Raw genomic sequence first — 23,149 nt, 5'->3', positions numbered from 1 at the left:
TTTGAGCGAAAAAAAAAAAACCAAACTAGAAGAAATACAGAAATTTTGGTTTTGATTACAAATTCACCAAAAGTCAGTTTTAGGAAATTTTAGCCAGCTCTAATAAAGAATAAAATAGCAAATGCCTTTTTTAATGTGGTTTTCATTTGTGGTCATGTTCCCATATTTCAGTAACATTTATAACCCCATCACATGCCCATAAAAATATTATTTTTCGTTCTCTCTCACCCTGTAATCCCATCACTGTGTATTCTTAACCATAATGGCCTGGGAGCCTCGCAAACCTCAAGAATGTTCCAATAAGTTATTTCTTGTTTTAATTTTCTTCTCCCATTCCCTTTGCTGTGTGACTTTTCCTATCTGCAGAAGAGGTTCAAGAAGAAGGTATGTGAAACGCTTCTCAGCCCCCGGTCTTTCCTGCAGCAGGGCTCAGTGCCGATGTATGCCTTGATTTTGCAAGGTGGTAGAAGAAAGCAAGACAAAGATGCCGTGACAGATGACCTGCAGGCAGAGGGCTTTTTTTGTCCCTTGCAGAAGCTTCACTGAGGGTGCCCTGTATCCTTGCGGAGCATATCTGTGCGGACATCCCTGCTCTGGTTTTGGGGAGGGAACAGCGGAGGAAATGCAGATACCATCCCTTCATCCAAGCCATAGCAGATTCCAAGGCTGATTTATAGCCCTGGGTGCTGGTAATGCCCATTGTGGAATAACTGAGGTCTGCCTAGAGAGGTTTCTATCAGGTGTCGACTGGTTTCTCGTATGTAGCTTGGCAGATAATGATTGGATGGATTTTGAAATCAAAATCCATCTGTGGTAAGGTATGTGTGTAGCCATATGTCACATAGTACATATGCTATTATATGTAATATTATATATAGTGCATTGTATATATTATAAGTTTATAGACTATAATATATCATTATATATATAATATTATTTATAACATAAATAATAATCCTGTAGAATGCAGGTCTTATTAATTGTATCTATATAGATGCTGGCAAGCAACCCCAGCTGGCTCCCTACATTGCATGAAGCATTTGCAAGGTGGGACAGAGAGGGCAGAAGAAGGGCTGGAACAAAAACCCACCCTTTGCATTTGACAGGTTCAGCATGTGGTGCTCCAGGTATGAGGAGCCAAAGGGTGTGTTGGTTCTGCATTTGCAAAGCTTTGAGCCATAGGCATATTTGAATAAAGGGTAAACTTGTTTATAATGCCATGGAAGACCGACCCTGAGCAGTTTGCAGGGTTTTTACGGCATCTAGATCGTGAAGGTTTTACATTTCTTTACCTGTGCGAGCTTTGCTTGCCTGTCTCCATTTCATCTCCTCCTCTATTCCTCTATTCCATACCCTGTGTGGTTTATTTTTAGACCCCTTGTTGCACTCATACACTCTTTAATCTAACTGTTCTTGTTTTCCATCTCATTGCTCTTGCTCCCTGTCATGTCCCACCTTATGAAGCTCAAGAAGCAGGTACGTGCCATCAGCTTCTGAATTGCTCCCTGCCATCTCCTTGGTGGTGGTGGGGATTCAAGGGTGGTACAAGAGAAGCAGAACTCTGTTAATTTGCCTTATCCCTCCTGTTGTCTTTCCTTTCCACTTCTCCTCTGTGACCAGCTCTGCCACAGGCTAACAACCAGGGATGGTCTCATTGAGGGCAAGGTCTGACAGATGTTAGCTAGGTGGTAATGCAGCCTCTCTATCCCTCCTGCTCTGTGCAGAGCTTGCCATAAAGCCCATCCTGGCAGTGGCAGGAGGTTGTTCCTCTAAAACTACGACTAGAGAGAAATTTCAGCATGTGATATTTGAGCTTACTGTGAGATTTTCCCTCTCCGATATGTTTTTGCCTCTTCTCTTCACATGCTCAAGTTGTTTCCCAACCTCATGTGCCTCAAATTCCCTCCTCTCCTGGCCATTAGTGCATCATTTACTGGGATAGAACTTGTCCCTCTGCCTTAACAGGGTTTTCAGCCTGTGTAATATCGGTTCATGTAATAACGTATTTCTCCTAATGTTCCTTTGCATCCTGCCTTGTGGCTCTTCCCACTTAAAGAAGCTCAGGAGGAAGGTATGTGACATCACTCCTGAATTCACATCTTTCAGAGTAAGCTCTGGTTTAGCCAATAAGCCATAAGATGGTAAAAGGAAACAGGAGATAAAGATAGTCATATTAATATAGAATAAAACTTATTTTGTTTGTTGTACGCCTTTCCTTCATGTTCTGTTTTAACACTGAATGCACTGGCTGGCAATGCTATGTGGTAATTGTTGCATGAAAAATAGAGAAGTATGGAAACTGCTGCAAAATGTAAACCTCTTAAAGATTGAAGGTGGAAAAGCCTTCACTCTGAGACTGACTGGGCCAAACTAGGTGGCTTATTTTGGACTGTTTGGGGTGGGTCAGATCTCTGGATGATGTGCAGATTTGCCCACGATTGGTCTGCTGCTACAGCAGCTCCTGACACTGCAGATGCGTTGAGGATTTGTTCTCCTTTGCTGGGCTGATGTTCTTACGATAGCCCTTCCACCTGCCCCTTCTTTCAGCTTTAACTCTGTTATACAAAGCAACTGGTGATAATTTTGATACTTTAGCTTTGCAAATGATTGAAGACAGTTTTTTTCTTCATGCAATGGAGTTTCTTGACCATTGTTTCACTGTGGTTGAGTATACATGGCTGTATGTGCAGCCATGTGCCACTAAAAACCTGATGGCTTCAGGCTGTAAATCCATCTGGGCAAGCACCAGGGTTATGAAACAGCATGCTGCTCTGGGCTTCATGCAGGATTGCGGGATGTGCATATAAGACAAATGTCATCTGATATGGCCACTTAAATCAGCTTTAATTTCTCAGACCACTTGCCCCCTTATTCCAGTAGTGCCTTTCATACCCATATTATCTTATTTCCTTGCAATATATTCTTAGGCTTTTCCTCCCCCTCCATTTCGTACGAGTGAAAAGTTGTTCTGACATTTCTAACACTCTTGTCTTCCTTTGCATCTTGCTCTGTGACTCTTCCCACCCACTAAAGCTCATGAGGAAGATATGTGTCATGACTTGCAAATTCCTCTGTTTCTGTCTGGAGGTGGTTGAAGAGAAGAGGATGCAAAAATATCCTCTGCACGCTTGCTGACAGCTGCTTCACACTCGTAGGATAAAAGGCATGATGAATAATAAGTATTAACCACTGCTCTGGAAACAATGCCCGAGGCACAAGCTGGGCATTGTGTGTATATTCCCCAGCGCTCTGATGTCTCTAACCAGGCTATCAGTACAGATACCAGTTGGTATGGGGATAGGGTTCCTGAAACTACTTCCTCTCCACCATGCACCAGGGCTGGAGGTGGGACAGGCGCGCCCTGTGGCAATGCTACATCCCTTGGTTGCGCACACCTCTTCCTCCTGTCCCCCCCCCCGCACAGTGACAAAACCCACTTTTGCAGCAATGTATGCAGATGTGGAGACACATCTGAAGTCACGAGCAACAAGTGACACCAAGGCATACCTAGTTTTTCTGTTTGGCTAAGAATTAGATTGAGTGCAATCATTTTAGTTGTAGCATATTTGCAGAAAATGCCAATTCAGAACAAAAATGTAGTTGCATGCTTTTGCCATAAATATTGGTATTTTTCTCTGTTAATGTGCATTATGCAAAACCAGGTGTAGCAGGGTTGCATTGCTGCTTGATTTTATAATGTGAATTGAAGTCCAGATCTGGTATGGCAGTCTGTGTGATCAGCAAAGTAATAAGTCATACTTATGAAAGCATCAGCCTGCCAGCCCGATCCCATTTACCGTGTCCAAACCCTTTAACTTCCAACTGTCCTTCTGCCTCCCCTCTCTGCATGTCCAGCTAGGCTTTCATCAGAGACTTTGTCCTGCAGGTCAGAGAGCAGTAACATACTTGTACTTACCTTCCCACATTGAACGGTGCTACACACCAGTGGTGAAATCCTGGGCACTAAGGAAATCAATGCGAGCTCCTCTGAGCCCATTGATTTCCGCAGAGGCTGGGATTTGTATGCACATGAATAAGAACAGGTTGTCTATACACATTTTGCACATTCAAACCTATGGGTCGTGGACTGGATTTAAATACAAGTAAATATTTATGTCAAACACAGGCTACCAATGGTACTTGATTTATAACATTATGAATATATGTTAGTCATCTGTATCTTTTATCTCCCAACATCCCCTTGTCCTTCCTCTCCATGCCTTTCTAATTGATATCCCTATTTGCCCTCAATTCTTCTTTTAATTTTATTAATGTTTTTCTATCCCTTTAATCCTTCCACCCTGGCTAAAAAAAGTGTAAGGTGTTTTTTAATCATCCTTTGTTTCTTGCTCTAATTCTCTTATCTTTCTTTGCATTTCCTTCCCTGCTACTTCCCTCTTAAAGAAGTCCATGAACCAGGTATGTGACTTCTGAATTCCTCTGCATCAATCTGAAGGGTTATTGTGTGCTGGTAATTCAATTGTGCTTGGCAATTTCACAATTGGGTAATGTTCTGAATTGGGACAAAACGAAAACTTTTCAAACAACAGCAGCAAAAAAAAAAAAAAAAAAAAAAGGAGGAATGCCACGTTTGGCAGCTATTCAAAATTATTATTTTTTTTATTTTGTCAAAACAAAACATTTTGTTCCAACTTCCCTCCCCCCTCTTTCCTTTATGGAATACTTCCAAATTCTGAAATGAAAATTCTATCTTAGATGCTTCTGAAGCACTACTTCATGGATAATGTGGGGTATATGTAGTGTAATGCAAGAATAAATCTGGAATGAGAGATTGTCACCAGGCAAAAAATGGAAAGATTTTGTTCTAGAGATGCTAATATCTGTGAAAACTTTTATGGTTATGAAACTGTTTCTGTTTTTTAACCAAAATCTTAGCTAAATCTACATGAGCTTTGAAATAATGAAATTTAATTGAAACTATGATTTCTATTGGAAAATGATACCAGTAACTCTAATATTATACTCAGGAATTCAAAGATGGTGGAAGAAAAAAGACAAAAATCAAATATTAATGATAAACCGTAACTGGCAGCTTCCTTACACCTTCCACCAGTAATAATTTCCTCTGCTATGTGATGCGTAATAATGAGGATAAGAGCTAACTGTTGCATGAAAACCATAACAAAATCTTTGTAAACACATATCTCAATGTATAAACTGTAATGGATTTACATTATGGACTTACAATGGATTTACAACTGGACTCAGCAATCCTCACACTGCACACAGGAACGTTACAATGTTTATTATTTGGAAAAGCAGAAACTGAACTTGCAGCATCCTCTGAACTGTCTTTGAGAATGAGTCTGTGCCATTTGGAGTAGCTCTATTAAAGCAGCCACATCTCAGCAGCTATCCATCCTAGCAATTTCACTCTGCTGTCCACAGACGGAGACCAGCCTCTTAGTTTAGATCACTACTTTAGCTAGGGTTGGAGTGAGTGAGGTGAAAGATATCATCTGATTGATTTTTGCATGACTTGACTTCACACTTCAGCATTAATCTGTATGCTGCTTCCCATTTCCTTCCTGTTCTCACCACTTCTCGTTTCACACCCTTCTCTCCTTCTTTTACCCATATTCGTTCTTGTCTGTTACCTGATCACAAGTTTTTTCTGACCTTGTTTTGCACAAGTTACAGGTCATTACTACCATCCCAGCTGCTTTGCCTGCCTCTGTATCTCTTTTCCCTGGTATTTGTTGAACTGCTTACTGACTGCTACTTACTACTTGAGTGTTTGTCTCAAGCTTCAACATACATATGAGCTTGAAATATGTGCAAAACACCAAATAGTGATGTAATCTGATTAACAATAAAGCCATACCTATAGCCTTCCCATATTTTCTTTTCCCTCTGTAACATAAAGCATAACAAACAGGAAAGTTTAGAAAGAAGATGTAAACATAACAAGCTTAAAACATTTATGTCAGAGGGAGACTGTCCCAGCTTTTTATATCACTGTCTGATTATTTAGTTTCTCTCTTATTCATGCTGTCTTTTGTCTAACACATATTCCAAGTCACAGCTTTGGTGTGTAGAGTTGTTCAGAGTTGTTGCTTTTGTGTAGCTCTTGCTCTAATTCCTTTATTTTTCTTTGCTGACATTTTCCACCTAACCAAAGGCACATGCGTGACATCTAAATTCCTATGTATTAATCTGAAGCATTCCTATACATAGGAATTTGAAGATGTTGAAGAAAAACAGTCATGAAGAATCAATCCACTCTTAAGATTCCCTAAAATTTATTTCCCTAATTTAAATCCCTAAAATTTACATAGGGAAGTATAATTATTGTTTGTAGCTGAAGAGTAACCTTCTAAGAAGCTTAGAAGAAACAATGGAACTAGATAATCTTTAAGGTTCCTTCCAACCCTAACTGCTCTATGATTCTGTGATTTTAGTGCCCCTGAAAACTCTTAGGGCTGTTACTTTGCCAGGGCAGAGAGCAGGTACGTGAGCTGCTGGAACACAAGCTGCTTCCACTTGCAGGTATTGCCTGCAGCAGGATCCTGGCATGCAGGCTCAAGCAGTTTCTACACCTTTGCAGCAGAGACAAGCCCTTGTGTAGCCCCGACTAAGCTCCAAATCTGAAAGTGGAGGTTCTTAGATGGTAGAGCTTCACATGCAAACGTAGAGATATATCCAAACCAGTACTTCCTTCAGTATCTTTGATATCCCCATACCTGCTCTGATAGCTAAAAGGGCATGTGTGTAGCTGAAACATAGGTTTCACTACACACTTTTAAAACTCTCTTCTTGGGTACATTTTCTTTCAAATTTACAGATCACCAGTATTACCATTATTGCCCACTGTTAATGTATTTGCATGATATAAACTGCTGCAATTCATCAACATTCAAATTCCCTGTATCTTCCTTTTCTATGGCATCCCCTTTCTCTCTGCTTCACACCTCACTATAATTATTCTTCTTTTCCATTCTTGTTAACACTTTATCCCTATAACCTAGTCCAAAAATGATACTCCTTCAACCCTGTCTTACCAAAGGTTGAGGTGATCCCTTCCTGAATAACTTATTTCTAATTCTTTTATCTTCCTTTCCTATGTTTTTTCCCCTGACACTTCCTACTAAATGAAGCCCCCCCTCCAGGTATGTGGTTTAACTTCTAAACTCCCCAGTGTTCATCTGCTGGGACAGTGTGTGTGGAAAATGAATGCAAGGCAACCTATCTGTTAATGGTAGCTTGTAACTTGCATGCCTTTGGAGTTGTTTTATTTTAATGTTTGTTTGGGGTTTTTTTCCTCAGTGAAATGTAATCAGCAGTACGGAGGAGGAAACTCACCTGTTACATGCATATTTTACTAAACACTAGGGGAACCCATATGCTATTACGAAAGAGTAGCTCAGCAAAAAGCGTCTATGTGGAATGGGTTAAATTCTGCACAATGGTATGAGAAAGCTTTGTTTCAAATCTCGGGGCAGAGTTTAATCTATTGACTGTATACAGGGAATATAAATACTGCGAGATTCTGCATTATTTTTATGCTTGCTTTGCAAAATAGTGATCCATGTATGGCTGAAAAGCAAAATCTGCCCTGCAAATCTTCACTGCTGATCTATTTCTGCTTTGCCAAAAAAACAGAAGAATGAAATGTAGACCTGCACAGACTTTTAAGAACCCTTTCTTCCTATGAAATAATCTGTTTGTAATTCTACATTACAAATGGATGTGAACAATAGCAGTACATTTATACAGACATCAAAGTTGTCTTCAAGGAGGAAAATGGCCTGAGTTGTAGATCTAGAAAAGAGAACCAAGCATCTTTGGAAATTAGCTGAATGCTGATGATGAGTTACAGCAGGTATTTCAGTAGGTTTTGGAACCACACTGTATTTATTACAAATGACTGAAACACTACTGTAAAAAAGGATGGATCCAATTGCGGTTTGAGAGTGCTGACAATGTTCATGTGCATATTTCAAATCAAGATAAACCTTGGTACACTGTGCTTTCAGGTTGTATTTTATGTCATATAATGCTCAAAATTTTTTTCTAAGCAATGTGCTATTCTCATAAATCTGCCTGTTTCACCTAACTGAATTCCTTTCCTGTGCTATGACTTCTGTTTATATGCCGTTTCAAATTTAATTGATTTGATTTACTTCAGGTTTACTTCTTAACTTCATTCCTCTCTCCCCTTTTCCTCTTTGCCCCTCCTCCCATTTGTCTCAAAAGCTCTTTTGGTGTGTGAAATAACGGTTTTCTTGTTCTCATTCTCTTATTTTCCATTGCATCTTGTTCCATGACACTTCACACCTGAAGTTCAAGAGCCAGGTATGTGACGTGACTTCTGATTTACTCTACCTAGTTGCAACACAAGTGTGTGTGTGTTTTTGTATGTGTGTGTGAGAGAGAGAAAACAGGAGTCCTGGGTTGGTAGAAGAGAACAAACCAAGAGAAACAAATATTAACCACAGTGATCACTTGCAGCCCTTTTCTCCTTTAATCTCCATGCTTACTACTACTTTAACCTTACAGCATTTTTAACTCCCGACAGACTCTCCAGATACCTTTTCTCTCTGCCTTAATTCACTAATTCCTTTGTTTGTTTTTATTTCCTTTATTCCCCCAGCCTCCCTTCATGCATTCCCTGGTCTCTTTCTCAGGCTTCCAAGACCTTTAAATACCTCTTCTGTTTCTTCTTTTTTTTCTATTTCCTGTCTTTCATCACTGCTTTCACCATGACACCAGCAGAAGAAGCCCCTGAAGAAGGTACGTGATGCACCTACAGACTCTCATCCTTTTTCTCTTTCAGTGCTGGGGAAGCAGTGTTAAGAACACTGACCTTGTTCAAGAACAAAGAGAGCATGGGAGGGAAATGGTCTCTCTGGATGGCTCTGGATGAACATGGAGAAAAGGCCTGTATGTTTGCCAAATTGAATCACCAAGAAGGTCTTCTTTCTTCTTGTTCAATCTCCAAAGTTCCCAGCATAGAAGGGAGGGAGTGGGGGCAGTTGCTCTTAAGAGAACAGTGCTTGTCGTGGATTCACTATTGTGCTTCTTCTCTTTTGCTTTTATCCTTCAACCTACAGCTGATGAAGGCGGCGAATACTATGATGGTAGTTCAGTGTTGTCTTACGACACCAAAGTCATCTTTCTAACATCTCATTCCTACATTTGTATTTGTTTCTCGCTTGATTTTGAACTCAGGAACTGAGCCAAAACATCTCTGCCACAAAGAATTGCTCACTGTGCATATCCAACCACTCTCAGGGGTGTCACTGTTGTATGGAGAAGCTTGTACATGCTCATTAGGATAGTAGATGGTGAAAACCAAGCTCTAGAAGCTTGCTCTGGACTTGTCTTTTAGCTAGGACCCATTGTGTCATAGCTCTCAGCTGCAAACCTTCTCTATACATCCAAAACCACAAAAGACTCTTAAATCCCAGCTCTTACTTGAAAATGGAGATGAGCCCTGCATAGACGTGCCTTCCTCACTAAACTTTAGGAGGTCATAGTCTTCAGGCCTGAATGCACAGATATTTAAACTTCTGCTTCAGCCATGCACTTAAAATTTTGCTAAACATCAAACACGTGAATAAATTTGTTCAGACTGGTGGGGCAGGCCATGGGCATAATAGAGTGTGTTCGTACTACCTGGCTGAATGGGCACTGGAGCACATGGGTGGGGACAGGACTCATGTGAAAAGACCAAATCTAAATGTTTGCAAAGTCAGTTTTGCTCTTGTAGGTGGGCAAGAAAACTGAGAACCTCTGGACCAAATTCAAAACCAGTTTAAATATATAGAAAGATGGTCACAGACTTTTACAGGCCTTTACTTTGAAGTAGCTTGGCTGTGTTCTGACTGCACCAACCCCTACAACACCTGGCCAGCTGTTTTGAAAGACAAAGCCTATCGCCACTTCAAACTACTCTGCATTTTCTTGTTTCCTGGTTTTGTTTTGTTTTGTTTTGGTGGGTTTTCTTTTTTTTTTTGTTTTGTTTTGTTTTGCTTTGTTTTTTGTAGATTTTTTCTTTTGTTCATTTCTTTTTTATTTTTCTTTCTCATTTTTCAGGCTTTTTTCTTACTTAAGGAAATACCCCGAGGACCTTTTCTGAGCCCCTTTCTCTCCTTCTTTTTCTCTTTCTTTCCTTCCTTTTATTTTTAATAGCATATTGATTTTTCCGCTCTCCCCCAAGGACACAGTGTGAGTTAGATATGTTACTTCTGAGAAGTGGGATTAAGGGAGGGTGTTTAGGGATTTCTGAACAAAGCAAAGGCAGTTCAGATGGATTCACAGAAAAGGGGAGCACCATGTGAATATTTCATAGATAGGGCAGGAGAAACCAAGATTGTATTTATGGTGGTGTGTACTCTTCCTGAGCTAACCCTTTTGGAAACCAGAAACTCAGAGACTCTCTAATCACCAGGGCAATGTACTTGGATTTCCAGTGGCTCTTGCCTTCTTTTGGCAGGGTTGTATGTGGGGATTTTGTCACAGCCCCATGGTTCATCAGTAGAATGACCGAAATGTCAGTCAAAATCCACCACAGGAACAGGAGTTTGCGATGACAATTCCTGCTTGTCAACAATTTTTGGCTCAGTTCCTTGACCCAGTGTCTTGAAAGAAGGGGCATTTCAAAATAAATCACATCCCTGAGCTGCTTTTGGTGCATACAGTATGGACCGATGCTGGGTCATGCACTGCAATGGACAGATTTATTGCTCTTGATTTTTTAATAATGGCTTCTATTTCTTTGTTGTCCCCTTTTCTGGTTTTCTGGAGGTCCCTTTAAATATTCTAACTACAATTTCTTATTTCAAGAACAACTAACTTTAATTTTTCTTTTTATTTTTACAATTGTTTGTTGGTTTAATTAAGCTCAGAATACTGATTTGGTGGCAGCTGAAACTAAATTCACACAGTTATTGCCAGACAGGTGTTGATCCTGGCAACCAAGGTCAACAAACAAACCCAGCCATTTCCTGTCTATTTTTTCTCCCCCTCTCTCTGAAGTGCAACTAACTGGCAGCCTTAATTTAAACAGCAATGTTTATGAAAATTATCTGGGTATATCATAAAGGAAGGGAATCCTGTGTGAATAACATCCCTGATAGACTGGTTAATTGTGATTAATTTTCCTTTCTCCAGATAGAAAACAACTAAACTAATGTGTTAAGAAGCTCATTGGCTATTTAAAAGCAAAACAATTTAAAAAATAACTGGAGAAATATACAAGTATGCTGTTGGCTAAAGGTATTCTTTTTTCAGGAGTGGTTTGTGACTTCCTTTATATGAGTGGTCTACACCATTCTTTTAATTACATGTTGTTTATTTCATTAGCATTGCTCTAGCATCTAAAGGCCTCAACTGAGATCTGTTCTGGTAGGCAGTGATCTTGCAGTAAATGAGGAAAGCCTACCCCCCAAATTTCATTACTGAAACTGGTGTGGGAAAGTGTGAAAGAAAGTAAAGGTTGGGTTCTGATCTCTTTTAAGCACCTCTAAAATCTTTTCTCTTAATTATCCCAATAACTCATTTCCAGGCACTTTCTAATTTTTTATTATCTAACATCCTTATAACTGAGGTCTCCACCAAATATTTTCCAATATCAGTTTTTGCTATTTTTTCCTACAATGTTTCCTTTTACTTTATCCTACTCTGTTCCATTTGCTATTCCCAATTTCCTCCATCAATCCCGAAATAGCTCAATGCAAATAAACATTTGAAAGATATAGCCTTCTGTATCATGATATGGATAGCAGGGCTCATGTACCCACTTCTGGGGGAGGCTGCTTTTACTTTTACTTTAAAAAGCTGCTGGGTTGGTTTTTTTTTTTTTTTACCAGATTCAATAGGCAGTGAGCTTTTTACCTCAGTTCCTCCCACTGAACCAACACAGAGAGAGTCTTGTATTGTAGGATTCAGCAGCATCCTGAAAGTTCAAACATAGTGTGTGATTATGAAAGTCAACCTGCGTCCCTGTGAGACTGAGCCAGAATAAACACACAGGTTTAATTTACTTCTGTTTGTGAGAATAACAGTGCTAAACTTACTGGCATTACACTGGAGTTAATAACTAAAGTTTAAAAAGCATAGTAGGGAGGGGAATTGATCACAGCACAAATGTTAAGGAAGTAACTTGTAAGACAGCACATTTCTGAGAGCCAGGGAAAGGTCATTTTTTGCAGGGGAAGACTTCTGACTGCCAGAGGGCCCAAGCTGACAGTCTCTTTGATGGTTTAGCCCACTTATCAGGGCATTATACCTCTTGGAGATGCAATGATCATTCCCATTAATGCCTATGGGAATTTTGCATGTACCTCAGTAGGAGAGGATGCTTGCTAAGAGAGGATGGCCTTTCTAAGCTGGATTTGAGGAGTACCGCACAGTGCAGAAAAATAAGCAACATCCCTATGGCACCAACGTACCTCAGGGACGTGTGCCCTAAGCTATCCTGGGAGTCAATGAACCTGGGGAAAATGTGTGTCATGACGCTTTTTCCCTCCCGGCCTACAAGTAAGGCACTTGATCAAAACTGTGAGAGCCTAGTTATTATTGGCACAACTGTTAATTCAGGTTGACGTTAGCAAAAGAAGTGCTGATTTGGAAAAGGCAACCTTTTCTTCTATGCTCCATCCCAGCTGTCCTCCTTAGAGCTTTGGTCAGGGTGGTTTGAGAAAAATAATTTTATATTTACATGAAACCATTGCTTTCCAGATCCTATGTTTGGGACTTTTATACAGTCTCTTGATTCTTTTCTGCCAAATTCTGTTTCAAGGGTAAAAACAGATTCACTCCTAGCAAAAGGGGTATATGAGTGTGCGTATTTCTTTTGGAAGTGCTTGAGATTTAACCAGTTTCTCTGGGATGTTTCCCCTAAGATTAAATTTCCCTTCCCTCCTTTTAACTTTAGCAGCTGGTGTGATCTCTGTTGTTCTAATTGTTCTCCCTCTTTTTCCCTTCCTGTTTTGGGCCATGTTTCCAAATACAGAGGAGAGGCCTAGAATAAAGTAAGTATATGGGGCAGGGAGTTTCAAAACCTTGGAATCATTTTTCTTATCTAGCAGAAGCCCTTAGATTGCCTATTAGGCAAATGGCCACTAGAAGCCTTTATCCAAACCTCTCTTGTGCAACACCCACCTGTTGCTGCATGCCCTTCCAGGATGTCTGCTTCAGCCAGAGGATGCCTTAGCAGCAGTAACCAGCCAGGGTCTTGAGACCAGCTCTTGACAGAGTCAGAGGACTCATGAACTGACCAAGATACAGCAGTCCCACAGTAGGTGACACAACAGTAAATCTTCTGTGAGAGGCCATGGCTGGGAAAATACCCATCTATCCAGGACTGCTGACAGTAGGAAGGGTTGCAAATGCTGGGTGGGATGACCTGAGTTTAACTAAGGTTTCCTATGGACCTTCTGATTCTGGGCCCCAGCACCTTCTCTTCCCACTCTGCCAGCTGCCCAGAATGGAGGGCGCAGCCCTGTGCTGACAGCCTTGTGGACCAATGTCTGTGTGGTAGGGAATGACCATAGGCTTTGGGAATGAGAAGCATTTTTAGGGGTAACTCCCTGCCCTGCCTGACTTTCCAGGAAGTACAATGATCCTTAGTGCTGTCCTGGAGTAGTTTTCCATTGACTTGCTGTTTCACCCTCCTGTATCTCCATCAACATTCCTCTTTGTCAACATCATTCCTGAGGGCAGGACAGGGCAGGATGTGCTATTTAAAAACCCGCCTGTTCTTTAAGATTCAAATCCTTCTCTTTTTTTTTTTTTCTTTCTTTTTTTGTTTGTTTTGGTTTTGGCTCTCTGCAGACTAACTGCTCCTAAAATACCAGAGGGCGAGAAAGTAGATTTTGATGTAAGTATTCTTGAAACTGGCTGTATTTGTCTGTCTGTACCTGAGCTATACACATGTGTGCAAACCTGCATAACTCATCTTGTATTGGATATTGCTGAGGATAAAGTCAAGGACAAAAGCATGAATGCTTTGCCACCTGTTTTCAGTGAAAGACTACTCTCTGCTCCCTGAAACTCTCCGGATGGATTTGTTGATAATGTGATTAAGCTAAAGTCATGTATTTCTTTTTTGTTTTCCTTGAATATTTTAAGCTAATATATGAAGGAAGGAGAAAGTCAGTGCTTTAGGAGATCTCAGATTCCCTGTCCCCTTGTTGTAAACGGTCTGAAAGTTGCACATTGAAATAGAACAGGCGCATGCACATCTGTTTCTGTGAAATACTTCCTAAAATGACAATAATAGACACAGATCCAAGTGCCTTTCTAGAAAGCTGATAGATACTCTGGTGTTGCAAGTCTCCACAGAAATATCTGCTTTGCCAAAAATGCAGGAACATATCTAGGTAAGATTCATATCTCAAAGCAAATAGGAGGTAGCTAAGCAAAGCCAGGGATAAAATACGTTGTGATGGGAGATATGGATTCTGTTCCCTTCTGGGCTTCTGACTGTCTCTGACATTCATCAACAGCTGTTTAAGCTAATCCCATGGTTTTCCATGGATATCTGCAGACATTTTCTGCTTTTGTTTCTCTATGTAGGCAGGATGCTAGGAATGTCCAGGGCATGTTCACAGAGCAATATGGGCTTACTTAATGCATTTTTGCTGCTCTTCTAGGACATCCAAAAGAAAAGGCAGAACAAAGACTTGATTGAACTACAAGCCTTGATTGACAGCCACTTTGAAGCCAGGAGAAAGGAAGAGGAAGAGCTGGTTGCCCTCAAGGAGAGAATTGTGAGTCTGCCATTTCCCTGTACTAGACTGAGAAATCCTCTGTAGGTGAGAATCCATTAGTCCACTTTGGCAGAAAGCTGTATTGCCATGTACAGAAGTGACTGCTCTAGTCAACAACAAATGGCTTCTTCCCCCACCTGTTTCCTCTCTCAGCCTCTTGTTTTACACCTGGGAATTGCACATGGGACCCTTCTGCATGTTCTGGCATGGGAGTAGGTGGCTCACTTTCTACAAATCAAAGCTCTAGGTGGTGGGGCGTAATACTGGAGGTAAATAAAGCCACAATGGTGACTCAATGCCTCTGCCACTGCCTCTTGCAGGAGAAGCGTAGAGCTGAAAGAGCAGAGCAACAGAGAATCCGGGCTGAGAAGGAGAAGGAGCGCCAGGCAAGGCTTGCGGTAAGTGCCTTTGCATCTCTCTCCTTGTCTCAGCATCAAACTGAAAGTGACCTCTAGAGACAGAAAAACCTACAGGTTCTGCCTGTCTCAGTCCAAAGAAGAAATGACCACCCTTAAAGCAAGGGCAGGAAACAGGAGCTGCCAATTCTCATTAACATGCTTACCTGATCACATTCTCTGCAGTGAAAGTGGCTGCTGTGGAAGCTGTGAGTCTCCCCTAGAGTAACTTGCTGCTTCTGTGTGTTGCACTCCACAGGAGGAAAAGGCACGGAGAGAGGAAGAAGATGCCAAGAGGAAAGCTGAGGATGATCTCAAGAAGAAAAAGGCTCTGTCCTCCATGGGTGCCACATACAGCAGCTATCTGGCTAAGGTGAAAAAACACGGATTGGAGGAAGAAATATGGAATAGTTAAACCACAGGGTTGACTGGGAACAGTCTTTATTACAATTTGACAAAAGAGCTCAAATTCCCTTCTTCTGGATCCCTAGCACGTTGTCTTACATGCTCTATCACTGAGATTGTTTCATTCGGGCTGAATTTCTGCAGACATTAATTGATGTTCTGAAAATAGGCTGATCAGAAGAGAGGAAAGAAGCAAACAGCTAGAGAGACAAAGAAGAAGGTCCTGGCAGAGAGGCGCAAGCCCTTGAACATTGACCATCTTAGTGAAGACAAGCTGAGGTAACATGCTTATCCTAACTTACTGAATGTAATGCACTGAAATTCGGTCTTATGGTCGTGGAGACTTCCCTAGTGAAAAGAGGATGCAGAGGAGAATGTCTTCCTTGAAATTCATCAGGAACAATGTTAAGTTTTGCTCTTCCTTGATCTGGAGAATGGTGGGGAAACAGAGATGTGGGGAATTGCTGAAATGGTTTGGTAGCCAACTAGTGATGCTCCTGGTCTAGCTCAGTTAGCCTCTCCTGCTAATTAGAATTAGTCATTTATGCAACTAGGTCCAAACTTTAAAACCAGTTCTGAGTTTAGTTGAAACAAATGTATAGATTGGTACCTGCAGCATTCCCAGGGGGCAATTATTGCTGCTAAGATATGAGTACATATGTCCACTAAGGCTGGAGGCTTGGGAGCTGATTGCTCTGGTACAGACAGAGCAGTCATCTGGTGACAGTCTGAACTACACACATTGAAGTTTACACATATCTGAAGATGAGGCTGGCTTACCTCAGCCCTGAAACAGATGAGATTGAACAATGGCAGCTGCTCTGCTCATCTGAGTGGCCTTTACAGTCCTCCTTCCTTTCCATCTGATCTATGTGGACTCTTCTCTTTCATTAAGAGTTATAGAGGAAATTAAATCTATAGGAAATATGTTAGTGTGTTACTCATGCAAGAGTGCAAGTGTAAAAGGTGAGAAAGTGAGAAAAATGTGACTGTGAAAACAGTGAGTAGCTTTCAGAAATGGAAAGGGTTTGCAGAAAGATATGTGAACTACATTGAATAAAACCAAAAAATCCTCATTACTAGTGTCATAAAAACCATAGAAAATATATGATGTGATGGATTTTTCCCATCTTCCTTTCCCCATAAACACACAGGGACAAGGCTAAGGAACTGTGGGACTGGTTATACCAGCTGGAGACTGAAAAATATGACTTTACGGAACAGATCAAGAGGAAAAAATATGAGGTGAGTTGAGAAGCCATTTTGCTAATGGCTCTGGGTCCAAAATGTAAAAATTTCTGTGACTCCTCTGGCAAAAGCCATCCGGTGACATCATTTGGGTCTCCAATGCCCCTTTGCAGTATTTAAGCAGCAAGACACCCGGAACTGCATTCCCCTCACATACATACTTGGTCTGGATTTCACATTTTAGGCTAAAATTGAATAAATCACTCTCAAGGTTTTCAGTGCCCCATGCAAAGGCAATCCCAATAGAAAATGGACTCCCCATTCTCTGCTCAAACATATCTTGTTCATTCTTGTTTATCTATTGGTAACAGTGGCCTGAAAATCAGTGACTTTCAAGTCACTCATCCCTATTGCAAAGTAATATTTTTAAATCCATCTTTGCTTTCACATTTGAATGTTGTAAGTTTTATTCCCATCCCAGACAGATTCCCTGTGGACTGAGCTCTCTGGAGTCACTGAAAACTGTCTCCAGACAGGAGCATCTGGCTGAAGTGTCATATGGTAACAGAAAGTGGATGTGTTTCATTCACAGTCACAGGACAGGGCTGCACTCACCTACATCAGGATTCAGTGGCTGAGAAATCCTACTGGATCTCAGCCTCACTCTCCTTTTAATTCCCAATCACACAGACACATACTGACAGGGAATGAACAACACCATTGTAACTATCTCAATCTCTCTTAGCTTTTAACAATGCGTTGCAGGCTGCAGGAGCTTTCCAAATTGTAAGTACAATGAACTTGCCTGTGTAATTGCAGCAGCAAAGGCTACCAAATGCATGAGCCTGCCGCATGGTCAGAGGCCCGGTGCCAGGCAGAAACTGGTGCTTGGCTTCAAGCGCAGAGAGAAAAGAGAAAACTGGATCTTGTGTCTCTCCCTTCCTTTTTCTCTCCCCTTCCATTCATTGAAAAGAGATGAAGTGGTGATTCAAGAAAAGAGTCAGGGTCCAACAAGGATGTGGCTAAAGAACAGAGTGTGCAACCCACTCAGACCACCTCTAAAATAATACCCTATCCAAACCTCTGGTATTGCGTGCATGGGGGAATCACCCTGATGTACCTGCATAGAGATACACGCAGAGGCTTAGGGATGTGTGTATAATAGCTTGGACTTCACAGAAAAGAATGGTATGGGCTTTGGAAGGATTTTCCACCTTGTGGCACATGCTTATACAGATCCAAAATACTGGTAACAGTCAATTGGGTGTGGAAAAACAGGAATTAAAGCAATGCCAGGGGATATTTACATGCTATGGTAATGAAGCCTCTGCATAAACAAAAAGATGGGTGGCTGCTGTTGAAAAGCAAGGGGAGAAGGTACAAAGAATGAGCAAAGTAGAAGGAAAATGCAAAGCTGAGTTGAGAGAAAAAGAAGTGGGAGAAAAACAAAGGGAAGACAATGGCAGGGGAAAAAAAGTGAGGATAAAGATAAGTGAGAACAGCAAAGGGAATGAAAGAGATACAAGCAAGTATACAAGGGAGAGACAAAGGAAGGAATTGGGACACACAGGAGCGGAGCTGTTCTTTAGCTCTAGTGCCTGTTGCTCTTTGGTGCTTCATTGGAGAGTTAGTGTTATAGTCACTATCACAAAGTTATCACTGAAGGTAAGTCTTAAGTCCTTGGGTCAAACTGGCGACAGCTGGTCCTCCTCCACACTTGGGAGAAAAACTTGGTTGCAAACAATAATTTCAGCCACTGCAGCAGATATTAAAACTTTCACGAGTAAGTACAAAAGCAGGTGATATGCTGATCCTTCATTCCTTGTCTTGTCTTGTTGCCGGTAATGTTTCGGTCTCTTACTTTGTTTCTGTTTGTCACGGAAAGACACGAGCCATGAAAGACTGGATGTTAGGCCAACTGGAATGTATGACTTTTGTTTTTACTTGTTTTGGACTTGAGAATGTCAAGTATCACTTTAAATACTCAAATTTTGGGTCATCAGTTCTTGGACTTGTAGAGCCAAAAGCAGAAACAAAGCATATGTCTTGGCAAGTGCATTTTTCTACCCCAGGAAAGCTAGGCAGAACCCTGACTCTGTTACAAATGAGAAGTTTAAGGGGCAAAAGACAGCTCTCTATCATACCCTAGTTCTTGTGGGCTTTTCCAGTACCTCCACTGGGACAGTCCTAGGATTTTCAGTAGTGAGTCCAAGGCTAGGGGCCAGGACTGAGGTGGTAAGTCAGACCACAAGGTGTTCTTCCTGTGCAAGGCAGGTGTTTACTTTCCCATGCATCAGGCTGAAATATGAAATTTACTCATGGCTAAACTAAGAGATGTTCCATCTTGTAGGACAGACTCTCTAGTGGCTTCCAGAGATCAACAGATCTGGGGAAGGTCTTCAGAGCCCCCACTTCAACCTTTTCCTTTGTGGTTGCTGAAGCTCTTCTTGAATATTTTCTTCTTCAGACCCTTTAAAAGTCATCTTTTCTTATTAAATGAGCTGCTGGGAAGTTGGTAACTGAAATCTATCTTTCATTCTTGAGGTCTCCATCCAAAAATCACTTCAGTGATAAGCTCTTTGTGTAGGAGTAGGAGAACAGTGAGAAGGTAAGGTGATGGAGCCATCCAGGAGCTTTCCAGCTGGTCAGGGTGACACTCATTCCAGTTTGCTTGCCTGCAGTTTGACATATGAGTTCATAGGAGATTAATGTGCATATGTCAGAACTCTTCTAAAAGGGTTATAAAACTCTAGTTCCTCTTTCCCTGGACGCATCAACTTGGCTTGCAGATTTATTGCCAAGGAGCAACATTCTCTCCTTGAAGCAAGGGTGAGCTTTTATTTCCAAGGAAATATTAATCTCTACCTCAGCCACCTGTTTCCAGCATTTCAGCAGGTAAAACTCCCCTCTCCATGATGGAACAAGGTTTCCTTATCTCTAAAAACCCTGGTCATGTATGTTGTTTGCAGATTGTCACCCTCAGGAACCGGATCGATCAGGCTCAGAAGCAGTAAGTACCTTCCAAGCTTCCTGGCTTGGGCATATCTTCTCAGTGTTCAAAGTAGTCGCTTCAGCTTCAACACCAACATTTTCTTACTGCAGTGAAATGAGGCTAGAGATGGAAGGGCAACTACCATCCTGCCTCACATTGAGAAAATGAAGGGGAAACTGAAGTGAATGTAACAGCTAACAAGAAAAATAATGTTTCTTCACACCATGTCTGCAAGATTTCCATCTGCTTATTGCTGGGGTTTTCAAACACCTGACTGAGGTGCTTTGAATACTTGAGGGAATACAACCTTTGTTTACAAAGGGTAAACAAGTGGTTGCTAAGATTATAAGGAATGGTGTGTAACAAGACTAACATAATGGGATTACTGTTGTGTGTTCTTGTCACTCATCATCTTTCCCTCACTTTCCTCCCTCACAAGACTTCTATTTCATTAGATTTTTGAGTTGTGTATCTGTAACTATTTTAGAGTGGACTTACAAGAGACCAGGGCTAGACCAAGCCTCAAGGCTAGGGGTGTAGAAAACTAACAGACACAGAGAAGGAACCGCAGGGAAACAAGAGAAGAGAGCTCTCCAGTGATCTTCACTGTGCTTCTGTATCATCTTAGAAAAGTCATGTCAGGAATGAAGTGGTGGTATTTGGTGACATCTTTGGATGATAGGTGTGACCAGACATTGCATTCCCACTTCCCCAAGCCCCCCTGGCTTATCAGATGAATGTAAGGCTGGGGCCTCAGTTGTCTGTAGATGCCAAACATACAGCTTGACCTTCCCGTGTTATTTTCTGTAAACAGCTGTAGGCTGATAAACTTCACCAGAATGTGCAGCTGCAGAAGGATATCATGGTTTGTCTGGGTGCTGCTGCTCTTCTGAGGGGCACTATCACACCATGCACAACAGGCTGTACCATTACTGTATGCTTATTCCCCTGAAAGACATGATATTCTCTTAGGACGTAATTTGAAAAGGTTGTGCTGAGAAGCCCACAGCTCGTGAGATTTCTGTGTACTTAAATTTGTATCCACACTAGATGGTATCATTCCAAAGCAGCACCTGCTGAATATGTTATACGAGGATCAAGTGATCCTTTGCTTCAGACTTTATTAAGTCTCCTTAAGCACACTCTAAAAGGTTAGGCATAACATCAAACATCACAGGTGCCTGTGGAGATAAAAGGACTCTGCCTTCATTTGAGGAGCTACGCAAGTCTATACTGGGTTTTGAACCTGCAAAAAGGCTGGCAAATGGGACACTGAGATGAATTTAAGAGAAGCAGAAAATACTCTGCTCTCTGTCATGTAAAAGGTCAATTTTTCAAATAGACCGAGTCTAACTTAGTCAAAAGGTAAAGTATCCACTATATGTATGTCTGTGTCACTGTGCCACATCCTTCTGTAAATATGGCTAGTGCTCTTGAACCAATTCATGGGGCAGGCCCACAAAAATCTCCCCAGATGTGTTGTCCATATCTTTTTTCTGCTTCCTGGAGGAAGGAGTGGTTTTGAAGAAGGCCTCTCTGTTGATAGCAAGGCCCTATCACCTTGTGCTCCAACCCCTTGCTCTGCCGTGTCAAAGAGCTGCCCCAGTTTGCATGAGCTTCAGTTCAAGAAGCAGCCTCATCACCATGTGTGTGAGACGGAAAGGTTTGGTGATGTGCTGAGCCCCAAAAGCCAAGGTGCTGCCCATGGGAGCCAGTGCAGAATCTAACCCAACTAACTTCACGCCTGGCACCTCTTTGACTCCAGGCATGCCTGCTTCTTGGTCAGAAGGTAAGTGGCTTGCATGTAGGATTGTTCTTCTGTGTGCAGGAAGGTACTATATGGAGAGTTTGCCCCAGGTGCTTTGTGTGGGGAGCGTAGCTGGACTGATCCCACACACGTCATGAGCAAGATGGGGACATTGATATGAGGGGAGGCCTAAAAAGTTGTTTGGACTGCTTTGGAGGTTCTTGCTCTCATCATATAAGGAAGAAGCCACTCTGCCTTTACCAGAGCAAAGCAATTCTTAGTCATATTTAAATTATTGCTTGGCTTTTTGCCTCTACTACTAGATGACCAGAGCATCTGGGAAATTTGTCCAGAGCTTCCTGATAATGAGGAAATTTTATCCAGAAAAAGCACTAAATCCTAAACTAGCAGATTTGAATTCAGGACACATCAAGTCTGTGGCTGGATAGTCCTGCCATTTAGTTTTGAGACCACATAGACTTCTCTCGTGATAATGCAGGAATCTGGAAGGGTTCACCTCTTTCAGGCATGCACAACCTGGCCTTTCACTGAAAGCCTGAGGAGGTGTCTCTTCCACAATAGCAACAGTATTTTTCTCAAGGCATGCTCTATGGCAAGTGTGCCCGACATGTGAGTTCTCAAAAAGCCGCTCGAGCCTAATCTAAGAGTCAGAAATGCACAAGTGGTCACAGAGTCCCACCACTTCCATCACGCTGACATGTTTTTCTTTCCTTTTGTATTACATTAGCAAGAAGGCAGGACCACCCAAGGGCAAGGTTGGCGGGCGCTGGAAATAAAGAACCAGGCAGGATGGCCCTTAGTGGAGTGCCAAAACCCTGCTGGTCTCCTCTTTCTTCCTTCACCAATTACTTGTATTCCTACGCATCAACGCTATCAAAAAATCACAACATCAGCCTGCATTGGCTATTGCTGCTGCTTTTCTTCTTTTTCTTCCTGGAGGGGTCTGTCGGCTTCCTCGGTCAAAAGGAAGCAGGTTCTCTGTGGAACTGAAATGACTCCTTGCTGGCATCTTCAATTCCTGCTGAGCACATCCTTTATCCTCCTGATACCATCCCTATGCTGTCCTGTAGACTGCTGTGTACAAATCTCTGGATTTTGTAAATAAAGCACAACTAGTACCTACTCCAATGCCAGCCTTCTGGAATGGTGTTTCACATTTTATTTAATGGCATCCCATTTTGCAAGGATTTGGGAGTTAATCCAAATCCTTTAACATCATTTGATCCAGCTCTACAACTGGGAATGAGGCTCAGTATCACCAACAAAGACCCAGGACTGGGGGCCTATTTTACAGCCATCATACAAGCTGGCTGTTCTGGGGGAGCTTGTAATCTGGATGCCAAATACCATTGAAACTGACTTAAAAGTTCGAGTGATGGAGGGAATCAAAGAATCGTGAATAAGGAGCAAATCCATAGAAGTGGTAGTTTTCAGCACACAGCATTTCTTAAATGCAGACAAGTCACAGTAGAATACAGAGAAAGATTAATTCAAATATTTATATCAAAATGTTTATCAAGGCTATCAACCTACATATAATATTAAAGCCCAACACTAAAGTGTGAATTACTTGGTTAATTCAGTGGAGATGTCAAAACACAAATGGCTGTTACTATATTTGGGATGCGAGCTGTTCTGTAGGGCCTCTTGCCTTTTGCCAATC

General features: G+C 41.6%; 1 protein-coding gene across 1 annotated transcript; it reads left to right on the top strand.

Moving 5' to 3' along the window:
* Nucleotides 1–262: 262 nt before the first annotated feature.
* On the top strand, nt 263–22,262 carry TNNT3 (troponin T3, fast skeletal type; the record flags this gene model as incomplete). Its single annotated transcript, XM_080618422.1, has 9 exons — nt 263–384; nt 13,801–13,846; nt 14,622–14,738; nt 15,059–15,136; nt 15,393–15,506; nt 15,708–15,817; nt 16,693–16,783; nt 19,696–19,736; nt 22,214–22,262. The coding sequence occupies 9 exons, from the start codon at nt 263–265 to the stop codon at nt 22,260–22,262; spliced, it is 768 nt and encodes a 255-aa protein (XP_080474548.1).
* Between the last annotated feature and the right edge of the window lie 887 nt (nt 22,263–23,149).

This window comes from Psittacula echo (genome assembly GCF_963264785.1).
Source record: "Psittacula echo genome assembly, chromosome: 5".
Lineage (NCBI taxonomy): Eukaryota > Metazoa > Chordata > Aves > Psittaciformes > Psittacidae > Psittacula > Psittacula echo.
Note: the sequence above shows the minus strand (reverse complement) of the source record. Positions and strands in the feature narration are given on the sequence as shown.